A 21,746-nucleotide genomic window follows, 5' to 3' on the forward strand; every position below is an offset into this window, starting at 1 on the left:
TTTTGGGGATTTTAAATCCCTGTTTTCGATGTGCCCCCGACACTATGGCTCAGACATATTGCTTGAGACCTCTAGTGTGGGGGAAAAGCCCTTCCGTGATCTTTCTTTTTTTCTATCCCTTTCTTCTCTTTTTCTCTCTCGCACTTTCTTTAATTTGTGAGTCTATACACATAACTGCCTCAACTTTATGTGGGATGGTGAGCAGAAATGGACTAGTTTCACACATGGCTAAGTTTCCATGTGATCTGCAGCGTAAAGCGGTTACCTCCAAAAAAAAGAGTAGTAATAAGGGTGACAGGCCCCTTTATGCCCTTGTAAATGGCCATCTGCTTGTACACTTCATAACATCAGGGCATTTATCACCTCTTTGAGACTCACACTATCATCATGCCTGCTCCTCTTCCCAGTGGTGTAAAGTAACTAAGTACATTTATTCAAGTACTGTACTTGAAATGTTTGGTTGCTACTATGTCTATGAAATTAATTCAAGGACCCCAACGGAAACAAGTCCGCAAGGACTTTTTTGGTCGGACCTTTTAGACAAAAGTATTATAAATGTAAAGTATTTTTTTGAGGTACTTTAACTGGAGTATTTTCAATTTTCTGTACTTTTACTTCTACTCCGCTACATCTCAGAGGCAATTATTGTACTTTTACTCCACGACAATTATTTGAAAACTTTAGTTACTAGTTACTTTGAAGATTTTGATTATTATTACAAAACATACATTAACCACTTCAGCCCTATATACATTTCGGCCATTTGAAAATAGCAGATCTCACAATGCGTCATGATGCGACACATTGTGAGCTTGTAGATCTGCTATTTTCAAAAGATTTTTATACATTTTATACATTTGAAAACTTGAAATGGGACATTCTGCATAATGAGTACTTTCGATACCAGTACTTTTGTACTTTTACCCAAGTACATTTTGAAATCCAGACTTTTACTTGTAACAGAGTATTTCTAGATTGCAGTATTGATACTTTAAGTTTAAAAAAAAAATACTAGAGTATAATAGAGTACTTTTTCCTCCACTGCCTCTTCCTGCCCTCCACTGAGAGGAGAAATCTCAGTGTGATGGATATGTCTTTCACATGGGCCTCGCATGCTTATTTAGTCCAAATACATTTCACTAGCATTGAAAGTTGATGTTCTCATCCAAGGAACCAATTCAAGTTATTTATGTGTGCACTAGTAATGTTCCCAGTACCACAGGCTGTGACAGATGAAAAGAAAATATCACTTATTTTTTGGACTCAGTTCAGTGACTTAACCACTGTCCTTAAGTGGTGTGCTTACATACTTCATAACAAGAAAGATTTATTCTCTGGTACAAAGTCAAATAATCACTGCGGTCAAATATTCTACTCTTTTACCATGTGTTACGTATACTTACATTTCCTAACATAAGTGATTCATCTGCCATTTTGGAATGTTAATGTTGCTTAAGGGTAAAATTCATCCATGAGTACAACTGCTAGAAGCATCTGATTCTCATTCTTTTAATATTTTTCCAAAATGGCTGCTCATTTTTAGGGGACATTTTAAAACGTCCCATCTCTTCCCATTTTGAACTGTGTTTTTGTTATTTGAGGTAACGTCTAATGCTCTTCGGTGCTGAATTAGCAACATTTCAAGCTGGCGAGTAGGATCACAATGTCTAACATTAACACTATCCAAACTGTGGAGTGACCAGAGTTTATGAGTGTGTCCTTGAGGCAGAAAGTGCCTGAAACATGAATACAGTGGAACTGACTGATTTTAAGTTTGTGCTCACATTTCACACACAATTATGGATACAGATCTTTCATTATTATGCTCCATCTCCCATTGTGCAAGTGCACAACTTTGTTTACTGACAACAAGGGGAAGTAACAGAGAGATAGAAAGATGGTTTTAAATCATTTTCCATTTACACTGTTGAACTGTTGTCAATATAGCATCTCAATGTTGTATTATTCAAATCATTCAAATACTTATCTATCATATTGAAGAGCTGGCCTACCAGCCCTGCAACATAGACCTCATGCATTCCAATCTGACTCAAACCATATCGTTGCTTTCTAAACATGGCTTCCTGTATCACTTCTCTGTGCTGTTATGTTAGGAGAAACTCCCTGGGTGGGGTAGACATCCCTGGGTCTTCTCAAACACTATTTCTCTAACATTGATATTATGTGCAAAAACTTATGATAAAATGTATACATGAACGACTCCAACAGAGTTCAATACATCCACAGCTTCACAAGTTAGTCCAAGGCTAAGCTGGTCCACAAAAGGAACTGCACAACTGAACCGAGCACCTCAAAGCCCTTATATTTATACCTAATGATGACTGTTTCACAATCATCTGACATTTTGCTGAGGTTAATATATGTGTTATAAAAGGAAGTAGTCTTCACACTGGAAATACTGAAAAAGTTCTGCAGTATTTTATTGCGTCAACATTTCGATCACTTAGATCTTCATCAGGACATGTACGTATAGGTCCTGATGAAGATCTAAGTGATCTAAGTGAAAAAACTCAGTATTGCAGACTGCAGACAGTATTGCAGACTCCAGTGTGCAGACTCTATTTCCTTTTGTGATACTGCTGCTTGTCTTGCACCTGGGCCAAGGATGTGCATGCACTACCTTCCTCATGCAGTATATGTGTTATTATGCCTGATTTATACTAAGTTGCGCGCTGGTGTCGCTCACCAAAGATAGCAGATCTACAACCTCACAACAAAGCATCGTGAGTTTGTAGATCACCTGTTATTGCTACTAAGGTTTTCTATTGATGGGTCAACTTTGTCAACGGTCAAAAACATAAATGGCACCACTCTATGTATTCCATTCATATAGGAATCATGCACTCTTCACCATATCTCTGGACCAAGGTCAATAACATAATGTCCATGTATTCCTAGCCTCCACAACAGGTTTTCAGACTTTGTCAACTTTTGTCAACTCCCTATCATTGCCGGTATCATTGTCCCTTGTTCTGCCAACAGATGCCGCAAAGAAACTGAACTTTACTTAACTCTTACGTCTGAATTGTACTTAGTTGTGCGCTGGTGTCGTGCAAATAACAATGTGTAGCACTGCAACGTGTTGAGAGCTTGTAGATTGGCTAATTTTGGTACACGACACTGCATGCAACCATCTGACTATAAAAAAAGGTTGATTTGACATACAATCTACTGGTTGTACTGTGCATTTCAAAAAGCATATTTTATATAGTCCACACTGTCTGATCACAGTCATGTACCTAACATGATTATTTTCCACAGAAGTGTGTGTGGGTAATCAGAGCAAGCTGTAGTCCAGAACCTTGGCATGTTAATGTGATTACTAGACTTAGCCGTTCAGAAGTGCATGGTCAGGGTTTCTCCTCTCACGGTCTCTGTGTGCACGTCCGTGTGCGTATGTGTCCGTGTCCGTGTCCGTGTGTGTGTGTGTGTGAGTGTTGGATAGTGGGAGTGAGAGAGAGATAGAGAGTGGGAGTGAGAGAGAGATAGAGAGAGATTACTGTGCTTTCTTTGAAGGGCTGCCCAGGGGACCTGATGTGTGTGCTCATGTACCGTACGTTCTGTACTTGAATGCGTTTGAGAGCTGCATATAGATTTGTGTGTATGCGTGCGTGCGTGCGTGCGTGCGTGCGTGCGTGCGTGCGTGCATGCGTGTGTGTCTGTGTCCATGTAGCTATCCATGGATATCCATCTGTGTGTGTGTGTGTGTGTGTGTGTGTGTGTGTGTGTGTGTGTGTGTGTGTGTGTGTGTGTGTGTGTGTGTGTGTGTGTGTGTGTGTGAGAGAGTAAGAGTCGGAGAGAAATGCTCAAAAGGTTGAATATCTGAGGGTGAGAGAGAGGTGCTAAGAAAGGGAGTGATGCATGTGAAAGAAAATGTGACAAACTGTTTTCTTAAACAGGCCTACACTACAGTTTGTAGTTATCTGCAGACCACGTATTACTGTAACATGACGTCGTATATTTGCAATCGTATCGTTGAACACCCAACTGCATTATTTACTGTAGTTGTATGTCGCGCAACCGATGTTCCATAATATATACATAAATGAGTGGACAGAGCCTACAAGGCAAACAGCATTTAAATTATGTTCCCTCATAGACAGGCAGACAGACAGCCAGACAGCCAGACAAATAGATGAACCCACAGTAAAATGTATGACTATAACACAGAGAGTGAAAGAGAGGGTGAGAGCAGAGAGTCAGTTAAAGAGAAAAACTGTGCATGATAGAGCAATCAGACAAAGTAAGATCCTGGCAGATAAATAGGTAATACCGGTATATTCAGTATAAGAGAGAGAGAGAGGGAGAGAGAGAGAGAGAGAGAGAGAGAGAGAGAGAGAGAGAGAGAGAGAGAGAGAGAGAGAAACTGTAGGTGTCACAGTCTGAAGGCAAGTGAAGGGTGTAACAGAACAGACAGAAGAGCAAAGAGCAAAGGAGAAAATGAAACTAGAAAGGTGCAGTTCAGAGAAATTGCAAATGTGGTTGCCCCAACACGGCCATCGAGAGACGAGGAAACCGCTGGTAAAAATTGCGTTAAAGGCAACGCAACATACAATTCAAATTTGTGGTTGTTTGGATGTTCATAGATAGATGCAACTAATTGAATGAAACTGGTCCAAAGATTATGTTTCTGCACTGTTACCTGTACAGCTAAACCTTTGAAATAGCTTTTGGTGCTCGGTTGAGTAGATCAACATGTGATTCAAATTTGGGTCTGATTGGACATTTTGTTCATGATTGCATGGTGTAAAATAGGCCCCACCATTTGGAAGCCAATTACAGCCAGATGGTATATGGACCACGATGAGGACAACTTCGTGTTATTATTTTTTCCTGCATACAGTAGGTCAATGGACTGAGAACCTCTCTACCAAGTGTGGTAACATTAGCCCTTTACAGTTTCCTAGAGAAAAATAGTTGAATCGAATACATATTATGTAATTCACTTTCATTTATATCATTTAAACTATGAAACATATAATTTAGCTAAATGCAAGCACACCATTCACGGTCAAAGCTGGTTGATTTGACATATGACTCCTGTGTGTGCCACAAAGCCTGTGTGAGGAGTAGCGGGACAAATCTTGCGGTTGCTCTGCTATAGAATAATGGTGAACAAGAACAAGACTGTGGTTGCCACTAATGAATGAGAGAGCATGAAAGAGAAACTGAGGGACACAGACAGAGGCAGAGGGTGGCACAAAATGCTGTTTTAGAGGCTTGACATGGAAATGATGAATGCTTAAATGATTATTAGTGTGTCCTCTCACTCAGCCCATCCTTCCATAAAAGCCTCCCACATGTCTCTCACAGTCCCTTTATATCTATATATACATTTGCCTTAGAAGCCACGCCCTGTTTATCCGCAGCCACGGCCTGTTTATCCACATTTGTTTCTTTGTTGACCGCCGTTCTAGCAGACCACATGTCCAATCTCCAACAAATTTAGCCGAAAAATCCATCACGCCTGTAGCCATTGCATAGGCTACTTTTAATTGTTTACCATATATTTGAATTTGTTTACTGGCTCATATTTGACGCAGTAAATGATTGCGCAAGTCGTCTGACGTCACACTTTTGCAGAACAGATCTACAAGATCTTGAAGATCTGTTGCTTCCATCGGCCCCTCCACTTTTTAATAATCTGCTCTTACTGCTAAGCGCACCACTCTCCACCAAAAACGGACATCGGCGATACAGCAACTGTGTGTGTGTGGCTGTTGTTATTAGCACACATAGCTTAGCTGGGACGAGCCTTGGACTGCAACGCTAGTGTTAATAGCACGCATAGCTTAGCTGGGACTAGCCAGGGAGAGAGTGCACATACCCGGGCAGCACAACGGAGCACAACGGAGCACAGCGTCGCGGGACCCCTGCGAACCATTCGCTGGGGGTCGGGTCGCAACTTCTCTCTGTGAATCACAACGTGCGAAGCTGCCCCGTGTGTGTGTCTGTGTGATGTAACTGTCACCAGGCAGACATCCACTCATATGAAAACACGCCTTGCCCACACATAACTAAAAGTGTTGTCGCATCACGTTTGTCATTAAATATGTAGCCATGTGCATGCCCACAACAATTGTAATAATAGTATACTATAGCTTGATAGCTAGATGTGAGGGCCAGGCTACTAGATGTGAGGGCCGCGAAGCAGCCCGAACCTCTATATAGTGTCTTACAAGCAGTAACAGGATTTGGGCTGGGAGGGGTCCCATGTGTAGACCCCCGGGCTAGGGCAAGCCAGCTTGGTCACCAACAACTCAGCCAACACCTGGTCAGAACAGGAATGACCACATTGTACTGAGGCCATTGATCAAAGTTGATCAATCAGAGACAGGCCTTCAGGCCAAGGAGTTAACTCACACCCTGGCTAGACACAACCTGTAAGATCAGTATGAAAACATAACAAGCAATATATACTGTATATGAAATATTATACAAATTGGTCATTTCAAATGTCCCAGCTCAACTCTGTCAAGTCGACAGTAAAGAATCTATCAATAGTGTAAGAAAGTTCTCATAAACTTACGGTGAGTTTCACCCTCATTTGTCCAATCCGGGTCTCAATTTTCTCAGAGCTTAAAACCTGCTTTAACCCGTCGCTGACCTCTTCCATTGACATCTCCCCTGAAGCAGTGAAAAAACGACAAGGGTTCACAGCCTTACTCTGGTCAGAGTATTTCATGGAAAGACAGAAATGTTCTTCCAACAATGGAAATGAGTACAGGGCCCATTGGTCCAATACATCAAAATGGCTGCCTTATCATTTTTTTAAATAACCATCAACACCGACAGTGACATATGAATTGATAAGGGGTGAGAGACTGGAAGAGAGAAAGAGGGAAATGAGAGATTCTAAAAGTAGAAAGAGAGTACGACCTTGTTTGGGAAGGAAACGCCTAATCCAGACTCCATCAGCTAAAACATCAATACTGGCATGACCTACTTAGATGTTCAAACACTTGTGTGAATGTGTGTGTGTGTGTGTGTGTGTGTGTGTGGGTGAGTGTGTGTGCATGAGTGTGTCTCAGTCACAAAAGACTGAGCATGTTATTTTTCCTCATGTATTCACGTTATGTAAAGGGCTTTTCACATGTGTAAAGGGAGCGACAACACCTGCGTTCTCGCTTGGATCGGCGGGGTCGCACCAAACTCCTCATGCGAATAGACACGTTTTAACGCATCGCATAGAAAAAAGTTAAACAAATTTCAACTCTTGACACAGGTGGGCATGTGCATTAGTCAAGCACGAATACAATTTCATAGGATCGTGCCCGCTTGTCGCTATGCCTCCGGCCCCTACCTGAATGCCCACCTCTCATAGAAAATGACTTACAAGGCGCGTGCGTCAGTTGCTTCCCATGTGAAAAGACCTTAATGCATCCTCATGGGAAAATGTGCGTGTGCGTGTACGAGCGTGCGTGCGTGCGTGCGTGCGTGTGTGTGTGAGAGTCAGAGAGAGACTCACAGACAGTAAGCTGTGTCACTGTGTGTTTTTCAGGTTATGTATACAAACAGTTGTGTTTATACTGTACATAGCAAACCAGAGAGGACACTGTATGATTCTTCAGACTCAGAGCTCATATGAGTGTGTCTGTGCGTGCGTGTACAAACACATCCCAATGTGGGTTCACAGACCCACAGAAATTCAATCTCACTCTCCATTTCTCTCTCAGTGTGTGTGTGTGTGTGTGTGTGTGTGTGTGTGTGTGTGTGTGTGTGTGTGTGTGTGTGTGTGTGTGTGTGTGTGTGTGTGTGTGTGTGTGTGTGTGTGTGTGTGTGTGCGTGTGTGCGTGTGTGTGTGTTATGTGCGTGTGTGTGTTATGTGCAACCACAGATGGCTTATCTATTGACAGATCTGTCAATCATTGGAATGACCCCTTCACCCTAAGCACATACCTTTCACCTACTTCCAGGTTCCATTGAAAGGGCCCTTCAGAAGCACCTGACCTTTGACCCCGTTATAACCACACATGACCACTGGACAAAATATTGACATTTACTAGAGGAATTCTACGAATGCATTTCACAATGCTTTCCCTTTCTAATTTATCACACTGTTATCATTTCCATTGTAGGTGCTCAGTGGACACAGGCCACATCACAAAATCAATTTTACTGTGACTGTTCATGTTCATGTCCTGATCAGATCAATAAATCAGTCATCGATTCACGCCTAGCATTTTCAATCATAGACATTTTTTTACCGCAATATCTCAATCAACTGAAGGTAGCGTTGACATTTCCTCTGTGACAAAAACAAATTAAATAATGGATCATGTAAATTAAATAATCACAGTTGAATCAATTGGTTTCAATCAATTGGATTAAACTTGTCTTTCAGTGTATTTCATGGAAAGAGGAGGTGTTAATAGCATGTGTGTTTCAGTTTGAATTAAAATCTAACTAAAATCACTGTCTGCCTATGTGATGGCAATAGACATTTATATGTTTTGCACACTCAAGTGTATTCACATGGGGTTCGGCTAACCAACCAGATGAATCACAAGTTCAAGTGAACATAAATTTCGACATCAAAGGTTTATACTAAATTGTGGCATTAATTAACAGTAACTCCATTCTGTGTTTTGATTATGAAACAAAACGCAGTAACTCAGTTTACGTTTCATATCATCAAAGTTTACAGCTGAGCTTACAGAAACATTAAATGCAGCTAAACAATATAGGACTATCCAACTCTATACAATAACAGCCTACATTCAAGTTTGTTTTAGTCTTCGCTGTGCAGTTATTGCTCATTCCATTTTTTCATTTCATGGCTCTCCTTTTCCTAGTTATGCAAATACTCTGGTCTGCTCAAATGATTATTTCTCATCTCCCAGACTCCGGGCCACATGCTGATATGATTCATAGCAATCAGCAGTGTGCTAGTAGCGAGAACACCTTCTCATCCCCGAAATATCTGTCTCACCAACAAAAGTTGCGAAACCAATTTCTTGTGGGTGCGACCCTATTCTGCCCAGCATGACAATTACTAATAAGCAGTCTACATTATTTCCGTTCCAGTATTTTGCTAAACAAACTCAGCAGGCATCAAACTGGCCACTGCTGTCACAAGTCAGTGAGTCAACAGTCAGGTCGGCCTGTCACTGCAAGAGACCGACTGTTACCATAGTTACAACACACTGTAGCAGACCTTGAAGGGTGATGATAATTATAAGTTGATCGGGATGATTAATTTCGATAATGGCAATGAAGATAAATGATGATAAATGAGATGGAAATGAAGATGATGATGATGATGATGGCATTAATGGAGACAGAGATGACGCTAATTGATGTTGAAGATAAGAGATGATAGTTGTGGTGATGTTGGTGTGATAATGATGAAGATTACTGTGAAGAACGATGACAGTGTTTGTAACTGAGCAGCATATGTATAATATGATTGTGACTGTACTTGTGAGAAGAGGAAACGCATGCCAGATAGATATGTTGCTACTGATGAATCATGATGATGACGGCAAACAGCTATCATTGCAGGAACCAGAGCCACGGGGGAAAAATATCATGACACTTGTGATAAAAGATTAATGTTCCTTAAAAGGACCCGTTTTTAGAAGCAGCTTTGTTTGATCATTCTCAAACACGGCATCTGTCACCTCGTCTGAATTTCAAATTTCAGTCATGACTTCATTAAATCAAAACAGGGAGGCTCGCACTCTGAATTAATAAGTAATTTTTTTTGTTTTATTTTGACATGCTTCAAAAAAGGTGAGCGGTCAGAGTGCGGTGGTATAGAGAGAGAAGTTATGAAACAGCATATTGGTTTAAATGTTATATACAAGTTATAAACAACCGCACAGTTCAGTATACTGTATCCCAAATACCAAGTAGCAAGCTTGGGGTTAAGTCATATCTACAGAGCTCCAGGTTTTACATTCTCCCACGGTTCTGAAATGCTGCATCACAAAATAAATTGAAATGCTAATTTGACTTGACTGGGTGAGTGAGCGTAATGTAGGGTTGAGCCGGATCAAAATACGATGATGACATTTTAGTCATCCGCCTCTTTATGACTCAAAATGAGTGAGCAGGAAGAGTTCACATAGCATTTCACTTAGTCTCTCCCTTATGTCTGGTGACGTCTAAATCCAATGTAGTTGCTAGTATAGCGGCGAGAACAGCCGCTAACAAATCTACTACTTAACTACTAAATCTAATTCTACAGTACATCTCATTCAGGTGTGGTTGATACATTAACAGCCCTAAGAAAACAGGTAGATAAAGGCCAGAACCAGAAGGGCCAGAAAATATTTTATGAAGACCTGAATTAAAATAGAATATGCACAATAACCTCCAGTCGTCTGAGGGATTTATGACTGCAACTTCACATAGAAGTGATTCTCACAGGTCCAACCACTTTAGACCACAGTTAATCCTGGTTCAACAAAGAAAAAGCAGGGCAGTACTGTGTGGTTTTGTGTCAAGAGAATTCCATTCATGCCTGAAACACCAAAAGACGTAATCAGTAAACGGGCAGGCGGCAGGGTAGTAACAGAGAACATGCACAAACAGAAGCCAGTGTTTGAAGTTTGTTCACAGAGAGCTCTGCAGTTATTATGACGGCTGACAGGGTATTACTGGAAGAAGCTAATTTACTCCCTGCTGGGGAATACAATGTTTGCACAATGTTATGCAATATAATGCAATGTAACACTATTTCATGTTATGTTATGTTAGTATAACATAACATTACACTATAGCTGAACAAGACACAGGTGAACATAGTATAACAAAACTGTAACATAGCATAACATACTGTAAAGCCTAACACAACACATTCCATTTAATGGATGCTTTGATTCAAAGCTCCTAAGCACCATGGGTTCTAACAACATAAGCCTGGGTGGTCCACTCCAAGCAGTAAACCTCTCATACGTGCTAGCTTGTTATGGTAAACATATTCAATGTCTAGGATCCAGCTATAAAACTTGTGACACACTATAATAATAATAATAATAAACTTTATTTATATAGCACCTTTTTAAACAATGTTACAAAGTGCTTAACAACTTAAAATCAGACAGTGAACAATGAAATACAATTTTGCAACAATAAAAACAACACACAACAGTATCAGTGAGTAAATGAGAAGCACCGAGATTCTGCTGTTAAGAGGTTAAAAAGGCCTTTCTATAAAAATGGGTCTTTAATTTGGTTTTAAAAATGGCAATGGAATTTGCAACCCTAATGTCCAATGGGAGGCTGTTCCAGAGTGTAGGGGCCCTGACGGCAAAGGCCCGATCACCCTTGGTCACCAGCCTAGATGTAGGGACATCTAATAGGGCGGCGTCAGAGGATCTTAGGCGGCGGACAGGCACATGGGGATCGAGCAGGTCAGTGAGATATTGTGGTGCCAGGCCATTAAGAGCTTTAAAAGTTAACAATAAAATCTTAAAATCTATTCTAAAAGTTACAGGCAGCCAGTGCAGTGCCGCCAGTACCGGGGTTATGTGCTCAGATTTCCTAGTTCCGGTAATGAGTCTGGCGGCGGCATTCTGTACCAATTGTAGACGGTGTATGGAACCTTTATTGAGAGTGGAGTATAGGGCATTACAATAATCTAGGCGGGATGAAATTAGAGCATTTACGACTTTGTGAAGGTTAGGGGTGGAGAGTATTGGTCTGATTCTGTGTATGTTCCTAATATGAAAAAAGCAGGAACCACCGTTTTTACCTGAGCCTCAAGACGGAGGTCAGAGTCCAGTAGTACGCCCAGATTCTTGGCTATTGGTGTGACATTTGCTGACATGGAGTCAAGACAGTTGTGAAGTTGGGATCTAGAGGTGAGATGGCCAAACAGAAGAATTTCTGATTTGTTAGAGTTGAGATGTAAAAAATTTGCAGACATCCAGTTTTGGAGGTCGGCCAGGCAGGCCTTAAGGGAAGCTAGACAGTTGGGATTTGAGGTGTTGAGTGGCAGGTATAGTTGGGTGTCGTCGGCATAACAGTGGAAATTAATGTTATGTTTTCTGATTATTTGACCTAAAGGAAGCATATAAATAGAAAAGAGTAGTGGACCAAGAATTGATCCTTGAGGGACACCATGAATGAGGGGGGCGGAGGAAGAGGTGGCATTTCCTATCTCCACCGAGACAGTCCTTCCTGTAAGGTAGGAGCTCATCAGCTGGAGACCCACCCATGACTCCAGTCAGCTCAGCAGAGTGGCGTGGTCAACTGTGTCGAACGCTGCACTAAGGTCAAGGAGGACCAGTATTGCAGCGTCCCCAGAGTCCAGTGTCATTAGTAGGTCATTGGTGACCCTGACCAAGGCTGTCTCAGTACTGTGGAGTGTTCTAAAACCGGATTGAAATTTTTCGAACAGATTGTAATTAGATAGGTGAGTGAGAAGTTGTGAGGAGATAATTTTTTCTAGAATTTTGGACATGAAGGATAATTTTGAAATGGGTCTGTGTCGCGACACACACAGACACAGACACACACACACACACACACACACACACACACACACACACACACACACACACACACACACACACACACACACACACACACACACACACACACACACACACACACACACACACACACACACACACACACACACACACACACACACACACACACCAAGGCATGCTGCAGAGCTTGTGGCACCTGTTTTCCTGCTCTGTTAAAAAGAGCTATCTATCACCACCAGTCAGCTCGGATGAAAACAAAAGTTCCGCTCAGTTCAACTTTAGTATCAGACTCAAGAGTCCATTAAAGAAGACACACAAAACAAAAGGCTCCATTCATAGGCTACACAAATCCACTTGCAAGCTAGCAATCACACACCCATATGAAAACTCACACAAATTGTAAGTATACATGGACAGACATCAACAGATACACAAAACTGGAATCACCCACAAAGCCCACTTCCACACTCGCAGGAAGATATACACACAAGTTCGCACTAGTTCAGGTAAACTCTGAGATATGATTTGTGAGAAAAATACAGAGAAAAAACACAAACACACTGTACGTGTGTGTGTGTGTGTGTGTGTGTGTGTGTGTGTGTGTGTGTGTGTGTGTGTGTGTGTGTGTGTGTGTGTGTGTGTGTGTGTGTGTGTGTGTGTGTGTGTGTGTGTGTGTGTGTATGTGTGTGTGTGTGTGTGTGTGTGTGCGCGCGTGTGCGTGTGTGTGTGTATATTTGTAGGTGTGTGTGTGTTTGTGATCAGCAAAAACTAGAATCCAGATGTTTTCTGGTTTTCGTCTGGCACCTCTCTCTCTCTCTGCATGCACTGTGTGCATGATGCGTGTACATGCAGCTCTATAGTATGCTCATGCTGTGCCTGTATGCTTCATACAGTATGTATGTACAAGCTCTGTTATTGTCTCTTTCTTTCTTTCTCTTACTCCCTCTGCAGGAAACAGGTATGTGCTTGTGCACAATATATGTCTTTCTGTAGGACCAGGACATGTGGACATAAGCTGTTACCTTGTATGCATACACATGTGCATGCAGGGCAGGCTTGTAACTCTGTTTTATTAGGTGTGTGTTGCATTTCATGCTGTTCCTCCCACCACATGTTGGAAGCGTGCGATGGATGAGGGAGGTTAGGATAAGAGATTAGGGGCAGAGGGGCCTGTAATAGAAACATACACTGCAAAATCCTGAGAGCTAGTTTAACTCTAAAGCGTGTACGAATTTACCCTGTGTGAGTTAAACCATTTTCACCCTGGCATCCATATTTTGGGCATGGCAAGCATTATAGGTGATATAAATATTACAAATATTTTCTTTTTTCTTGTATAGCAAAAATAGCAGATCTACAATGGATTGCAATGTGACATGTTCTGAACTTGTAGATGAAATATGTTTTTGGGCGGTGTAGCCGCCCCTATAAGTGGGGTTGGGACACCTCATTAGTACACCCTTCGCTGTACTGTGATTGGCTCATAATTAGTACACCCCTAGCATTAGTACACCCCTAGCTGTACTGTGATTGGCTGACTCTGTTGGCTGACTCTATTCAGCCCTGTGATTGGCTAGCGAGACACATGACATTAATAACCTATAAATAGGATTATGCACTTCCAAAAATCCATTTTTTTTAAAAGTGAGCTTCCATCACTATGATGACCACTGTGATGACCACACCGCCCACTTCACACTGGGTGTGATTTTTGGGCGGTGAAACCGCCCCTATATGTGAGGTTTGGACCTCCCCCACCCATTGCACCCCCCCAACCCTGCGCTGTGATTGGCCACCAGTGTACCCCCCTAACCCTGCACCGTGATTGGCCAATCACAGTCTATTCAGGACTGTGATTGGCTAGTGAAACATGACACATGCCCTATAAATAGGACTATGCACATTTATGGGTTTTTTTAAGTTAGGGGTGTACAATGGTTGGTCCACAATATTACTTTTCTTTAAGTGAACTTCCATCACTGTGATGACCACTGTGACCACACCGCCCACTTCACACTGGGTGTGATTGTCTCCGCCGGAGGCGGAGAGTATGTTTTCGCTTCGTCCCGCTGTGTGTCCCCCCCCCCCCCTAGCCAAGCTAACATTGGTCAAACTCCACGTGACAATATGTTGACACCAATGCTTTTGATTGGCTAGAGGGACGCATGACGAAATAAAATCCTATTTATAGGATTTTATTTCGTCATGCGTCCCTCTAGCCAATTGACCTAACATTGGTCAAGTTTCATGTAATATAAATATATAAATAGCTTAGACAGGAACAGTACTATCCAGTACGAACAGAGATCACAGCTGAGATCACACAATGCAACTAACTCCCATTACGCAAACTGAAGAAGCAGTAAATCATCGTCTGAAACCTGATGAAGAAGCAAAGGCGCAGAAGGCCAAAGCTAAGAAACAGAGACAAAGAACACTAAACAGAGACAAAGAATCCCTAAATGACAAAAAATGATAGCACAGGTCTGCTGGCGGAGACTTGTGCTCCGAGGAGCACATTTTCTAGTTTTTATATATAATTGAAAATAGGGCTGGTTAAATGAATATGATTTTGCAGCATATTGTACAGCTGAAAACATCCGTGTTAGAGATGAGAGAATGCTAGACAATAGTACACTAGGCTCTGGTGTCTTATTCTATATGTTTTATTTAAACCAGGTGGACCCACTGAGCTTGAGATCTTGCCCAGGCAGACCCGGCCAAGAGCAGCATCAACTTCACACATACAGTAATGAAATGTTTAACACTGTTGCAGTAGCACATAACGCAAATTATGAGAGAAAATAAATAGGAGGCAAACGCAAAGTCAAAAAGGCTGTGTGGTCCAATAGCAGACCACCAGGCTCAGGAGCCAAGTCTATACTCTCTTGGAAAAAAACAAATAACAGTTTTTTATGAAATGTGCCTCAATATCCTTCAGGAGATCCCTAGGACCAAGATTTTTAGATTTCATTCTTACACTGGGTCATGGAAGGGAGGTCGTTGACATACTGTACATTAGCTCTTTTGTCTTTGACTATGGGTCAATGGGTCATGACCCAATAAGATGAAGGCCAATTCAGGACTCCTAATCTAATAGTTTTATGAGTCTGAGTCATGGGATAAGAAATGTGTTCTCATTTATATTTAGGTCATGGGCTCATGGGGCTGAATAAGTTGGCGTGGGGTCTCTATATAACTAAGGGACACAGTTCCAGTAAAGAGGGAATCTTATTATGGTCTTATTATGGTCACACTTCTGAGTAGCCACGTGAGAATGTTTTATTAACCATGTCGGTGTAGTAGGCTATGAACTAATAGGACACAGCCAGCTGGGTACAGGTTCCAGTCACGTTTACGTAATACAGTAGCTATCTACTATGCTGTTTTATCATCACATCAAAGAAAAACCATACAGCCTGATGTCAAACTGCCAGTGGTGGAAAAAGTACTCACATTTCTTACTTAAGTAAAATTATCAATACTGCGATGTAGAAATACTCTGTTACAAGTAAAAGTCCGGAATTCAAAATTTACTTGAGTAATAGCACAAAAGTATTGGTATCAAAATGTACTTTAAAGTACCGAAAGTACTCATTAGGCAGAATGTCCCATTTCACAAGTTTTCAAATGTATAAAATATGTAAAAATCTTTTTAAAATAGCCGATCTACAAGCTCACAATGCATCGCATCACTAGGCATTCTGAGCTTGTACAGTAGATCGGCTATTTTCAAATGGCCGAAATGTATATGGGGTTGAAGTGGCTAATGTATGTTTTGTAATATTAATCAAAATGTACAAAGTAACTAGTAACTTAAGTTTTCAAATAATTGTATATCGAGTAAAAGTAGGCTACAATTGCCTCTGAGATGTGGTGGAGTAGAAGTAGAAGTACAGGAAATTGGAAATACTACAGTAAAGTAAAAAATACCTCAATAGTGTACTTAAGTACAGTACTTGAGTAAATGTACTTAATTACTTTACACCACTGAGTGTGTGACTTTGAGTCGGTATTTCGTGAAGCCTCCATCTTTCCTTTCACAACAACAACACCACCACAACACCATGCACTCACTGACCTCGGCGGACCCTCCGGCTCCCAGTAGCGGCAGAACAAGTGCATCCCGTCGGCGTTGACGAGGTGCTTGAGATCGTCGTAGGGGACCCCCTGGGGGGTCATCCGAGGAGCAGGGGCTCCCTGCTCCGGCATGGGGGCGGAGGAGGAGGAGGATGAGGAGGAGATGGAGGAGGAGGAGGAGGGAGGAGAAGACACGCCGAACACCCGCTCTGCAACATAGACACGCAGCACCGATAAGACATCGCTGCTGTACAGATATGAGAAGCCGGCGACGAGCAGGCAGGTGGCGGTCACTGCGTTCATGGTGTCGCTGCTGTCATTCGCTCATAGAGGATTCATTCACACAGCGGCGGCTCGGTGTTATATTATTATTATTATATAACTCTATGCTCGGTTGTTGTTGTTGTGATGATGATAATCTCTCGTCTCGTGTCGTTAAAACCGCGCGCGCGTGCACGGTACACGCGCCAGGAATGTTTACCAGTCGGAGGACGGTAGCTAGGCTCTACGTAGTGACGTCACGTGCCAAGATCTCTCCACTGTCCCACTGTCAGTGCCTCTCTCTCTCTCTCTCTCTCTCTCTCTCTCTCTCTCTCTCTCTCTCTCTCTCTCTCTCTCTCTCTCTCTCTCTCTCTCTCTCTCTCGTTCTCTCTCTCTCTCTCTCTCTCTCTCTCTCTCTCTCTCTCTCTCTCTCTCTCTCTCTCTCTCTCTCTCTCTCTCTCTCTCTCTCTCTCTCTCTCTCTCTCTCTCGTTCTCTCTCTCTCTCTCTCTCACACACACTGGCGCTCTTTCTCACGCGCATGCACTTGTTGTATTCATTTTTTTCTTTTTATTTATTTATTATTCTTTTTTTATACTTTAATTTGTAGTTGTACATTTGGTTTGTTCATGATACCGGATTCCCGGGTAGACTAGAGGCTCATTCATGTGTCTCTATTAGGATCCTTTAATACACATAAACATAAACGCGCACGCACACGGTGCCGCGCGCATGCTCTCCCAAACACGCACGGATCCCGCCCCCCCGCACGCAAACACTAACACACACACACGCACAAACACACACACACACACACACACACACACACACACACACACACACACACAACACACACACACACACACACACACACACACACACACACACACACACACACACACACACACACACACACACACACACACACACATCCCCCCATTGGCATTTGGCAGCAGCAAGCAGCCAGCATGCCCGTCGCACAGCATCACAGATGACTTCTCTGGCATGATTTCAAGTGCATAATGTAATCTAATGCACACGGTGGGTCGGGATTCGGGACCCATATGTGGGCTGCGGACCATTTTGTATGGGTCATGAGTAAATGTCAAAACATAAAAGAAATGCAACATTTTTCATGAATTAAAAAATGAATTCAATGATTTTCAAAAGAATTTCATGAATAGATCAAAAGAAATAAAAAAAAATCAAAGAAATTCCATAAATTAGAAAATAAATGTTTAAGAAGTAGTGAAAATAGCCGAACTACAAGCTCACAACGCGGGCAAACGTCTAATTTCTCTTTTGGGTCTTCTTGAGCTAAAAAGTTTGGGAATTGGGATCCACTGCTCTAATGTAATGGAATGTACAGATGGTGCCGTAGTCTACCTCTACCACATGGCACCGTGCTGCAGATAAAAATAGCCCCATGTGATGTCCTGAAGTGGATCTCCTTTTAGCTTTAGTGCAGAGCAGATGCCACCTTGTTTTGAGTCCTTCATTGTCTTCTTTAGCCTAATTGTGGCCTTGAGAATTTTAAATTTCAACAACATTTATGTTAATGTTTATAAAATACTAATTTAAATAAATGAACATTAACATGGGGCTATAAATAATAGGCTATATCATATAGCAGAATTTTCAATACACATTCCATTATTATTTAATTGTCATCATTATTATGATGCCGAATTTCAGCGAGAGCTTTCCCCACAATAACAGAAAATAGAAAAGACACTAGTATGTATTGAGCCCTGAGAGACTCCGGACCCATATGGGGTTTTAATGGTCAATGATGAAGTAATGCAAGTACCGAATGAATGAATGCAGGAAAGTTGATCGACCAACCTGCTGCAAAGACGCTTCTTGGAAGTTGTAGCTTCTTCTTTGACTTCACTTGTCACTTCTCAGTTTCTCTTTCTTCCTTGTTTTGGTTCTCTCTCTCTCTCTCTCTCTCTCTCTCTCTCTCTCTCTCTCTCTCTCTCTCTCTCTCTCTCTCTCTCCTTTATTGTCACCCCTTCTCTCGCTCCAGCTTTCAGTGGGTTTTAATCAGCACGGTATTCAACCGATGCTCCGCTGTCGGCGCCTGTTGAGGGAAGAATGTAGTCAGAGGCGTTTTGGGGAAAGACTCAGAGCAAGTATTCACACACACATCCTCTCTCTCCTCCGCGCCGCTCCCTCTCTCTCTCTCTCTCTCTCTCTCTCTCTCTCTCTCTCTCTCTCTCTCTCTCACACTCACACACGCACACGCGCTCGCTCTCTCTCTCTCTCACAGACACACACACGCACGCACGCACGCATGCGCGCGCACACACACACACACACACACACACACACACACACACACACACACACACACACACACACACACACACACACACACACACACACACACACACACACACACACACACAGTGATCAGTGAAACTGTCGCACACACATTCTATTCACCCGGGGCAGAGAGAGAGAGTGTGTTGCTTGGCAGTCCTACTCTTCTCTTCTTCATTTGCCCCGTTCTGTCATTTTGGCGTCACTCAGCGCCTCTCCCTCTCTATGTTCTCTATCTCTCTCTGAAGCCTCTCTTGTGTGTGTGCTCCAATTCTCTCTCTCTCTCTCTCTCTCTCTCTCTCTCTCTCTCTCTCTCTCTCTCTCTCTCTCTCTCTCTCTCTCTCTCTCTCAATTCAGAGGGGCTTTATTGGCATGAGAAAACATACATTGCCAAAGCAAAAGTGGAACAAAACAAACCAAATAATGTAATAAAGAAATTTGTAACAGAGCGGTTACATTGCAACTAAAATAATTAAAAGCCTGGAGATTGAGGCTATATTGCAACACACACACACACACACACACACACACACACACACACACACACACACACACACACACACACACACACACACACACACACACACACACACACACACACACACACTGAAGCCCCTTCATGCTCTCTCTCTCTCTCTCTCTCTCTCTCTTTGCCCTGAAGCTCCCCTCCTGTGCTCACTCCTCTTTCTCTTTGGTTCCCAATCCCTCTTTTTCCCACCTTCCCTCCTTTCACTGCCTCTCCCTCCCTCGCTTTTCATTCTTCCCTGGTTTCTCTCTCTCTCTCTCTCTCTCTCTCTCTCTCTCTCTCTCTCTGAAACCCCCCTTGCAATTTCTCATTCACCCTCTCTCATCATCACCATCCCCTTCTTTCCTCATTCCTCCATCCTTCCTCTCTCCTCCTCATTGAAACCCACCATATGTTTCTGGGTTCTGGACTGTTAAAAGAAGCCTCAGAGAGTGGATCAATGAAGTACAGAGAATGCTGCTGCACGGCCAGGAGGCCCCGTGAAAAAAGGGGCCTCAGTGGAAATCCATTAGCTGAAAATGGGTTGCTGTTTTTGATGCCGAAATATAATTCATCAGCATTCAGAGCTTGTGGGGTGTTCCCATCCCAGGTTGGATTACAGATGACTGTTGCTTATGGTTGCACAATTACAGTTTTTCACAATTGTTAACACACAAAAAGCTAAAATTAGGCACAATTTTCACAACCTTAACTTCATGTACTAATCGCTCCACCCAATTTGGCACTACTTCACACTCCCTTATCTGCATTAGACTCTGACTTTCCTTCTTTACACTCTGATGTCAATTACATTACCACCTTGTCCAAACACTACACACAATGTTCAGTTGTTGCACACACTTCTCACATAAAATCTCAAAGCATCAATCTACAACACACCTTGTTGTCCAAACACTACACACAATGTTCAGTTGTTGCATACACTTCTCACGTAAAATCTCAAAGCATCAACCTACAACACACAAATAGTCAAATCTCTAAACATTCAGGTCTGGTGAGCTCCACTGCGTGAGTGGTTCCAGGACCACCCACATTTTTACGTTTCCATTTTTCTGTACCTTCGACCTTATTCTCCTTTCCTGAATCCCATTGAGGAGTTCTTTTGAGCTTGGAGGTGGAAGGTAAATGAACGGAACCCACAGAGCCGGGTCCCACTGCTCCAGGCCATGGAGGAGGCTTGTGGCGACGTCACTGTTAGGGTGTGAATCTTCTGCTATCTTACGATTCGATTCCGATTCTTGGGGTCACGATTCCGATTCTTTTCCGATTTTTTCAAAACAAACGATTCTCGATTAGTATAATATGTTTTTTTCCAAATCAAAATCGAAAAATGTCTACACTAGGCCTACACTGAGTCATTTTACAAAAGGAGAAATGGCTCATTCTCCAGAGTCATTGTCATTCATATGGTGTGTTCCATTTATATGATTGTGTTTTCAATTTTGCCCTGCAGTGTGCTGTAAATGCTTGGTAGTGTGCAGCACATGCTTATTGTGTGTACTGTAATGAATGATATGTGTGTGTCATTTGAAAATATGGCTGTGTGTACCAAATGAAAACACGAGTTCCATTTTGTGAACAGTTAAGAGATTTGATGGCAAAGAGTCATCTTGCGAAGGGAGTGTAGGGTTTAGCATTTTGTGTGTGAGGTTTGAGAAAGCCGTTATTGTTTTGAGAAACGTGTGTAAACAATTGTGAAAAACTGTAAGACTGTGGAGATACCTTGTTCTCATCCTCAAACAAAGAGATGACTGGTCTGGAATCCATGTCTCAACTAATCTAATGACCATCTGCCCTGACATGCTTAACCCGTTAAGACCGCGAACGCATCTGTGTCATGTTAGACTTCTTTGGCTATTCAAAAATAGCAGATATACAAGCTCATAGCACTACGAGCTTGTAGATCTGCTATTTTTTTTTTCGTGAACATGTGTGCAAATCTTTGAATATATATATATTTTAAAGCGAACATTTGTAACAAACAAACTATTTTGAGATGGGGGTCCGTGGCCAAATATACTGTATGTCTTTTTGGGGGTCCTTGACCACTGATTTAGCAACATGTTAGGATTTAGAAGACATTTTGTGTTAT

General features: G+C 42.2%; 1 protein-coding gene across 2 annotated transcripts in view; it reads right to left on the reverse strand.

Annotated features, from left to right (window-relative positions):
* mgll (monoglyceride lipase) overlaps nt 1-19,043 on the reverse strand; it is a gene marked incomplete at its 5' end in the record, with an annotated part of 53,287 nt that extends 34,244 nt beyond the window's left edge. The window contains 2 exons of one of the 2 annotated variants that reach the window (XM_080445753.1): nt 16,546-16,753; nt 18,649-19,043. In XM_080445753.1, the coding sequence (XP_080301879.1) occupies nt 16,546-16,676 (131 nt within the window). Of the gene's footprint in view, nt 1-16,545; nt 16,848-18,648 lie in introns of those variants that run through there. The other variant, XM_080445752.1, reaches the window with a different exon arrangement.
* Nucleotides 19,044-21,746: the final 2,703 nt, after the last annotated feature.

Source organism: Gymnoscopelus braueri (assembly GCF_963280865.1).
Source record: "Gymnoscopelus braueri genome assembly, chromosome: 12".
Classification (NCBI taxonomy): domain Eukaryota; kingdom Metazoa; phylum Chordata; class Actinopteri; order Myctophiformes; family Myctophidae; genus Gymnoscopelus; species Gymnoscopelus braueri.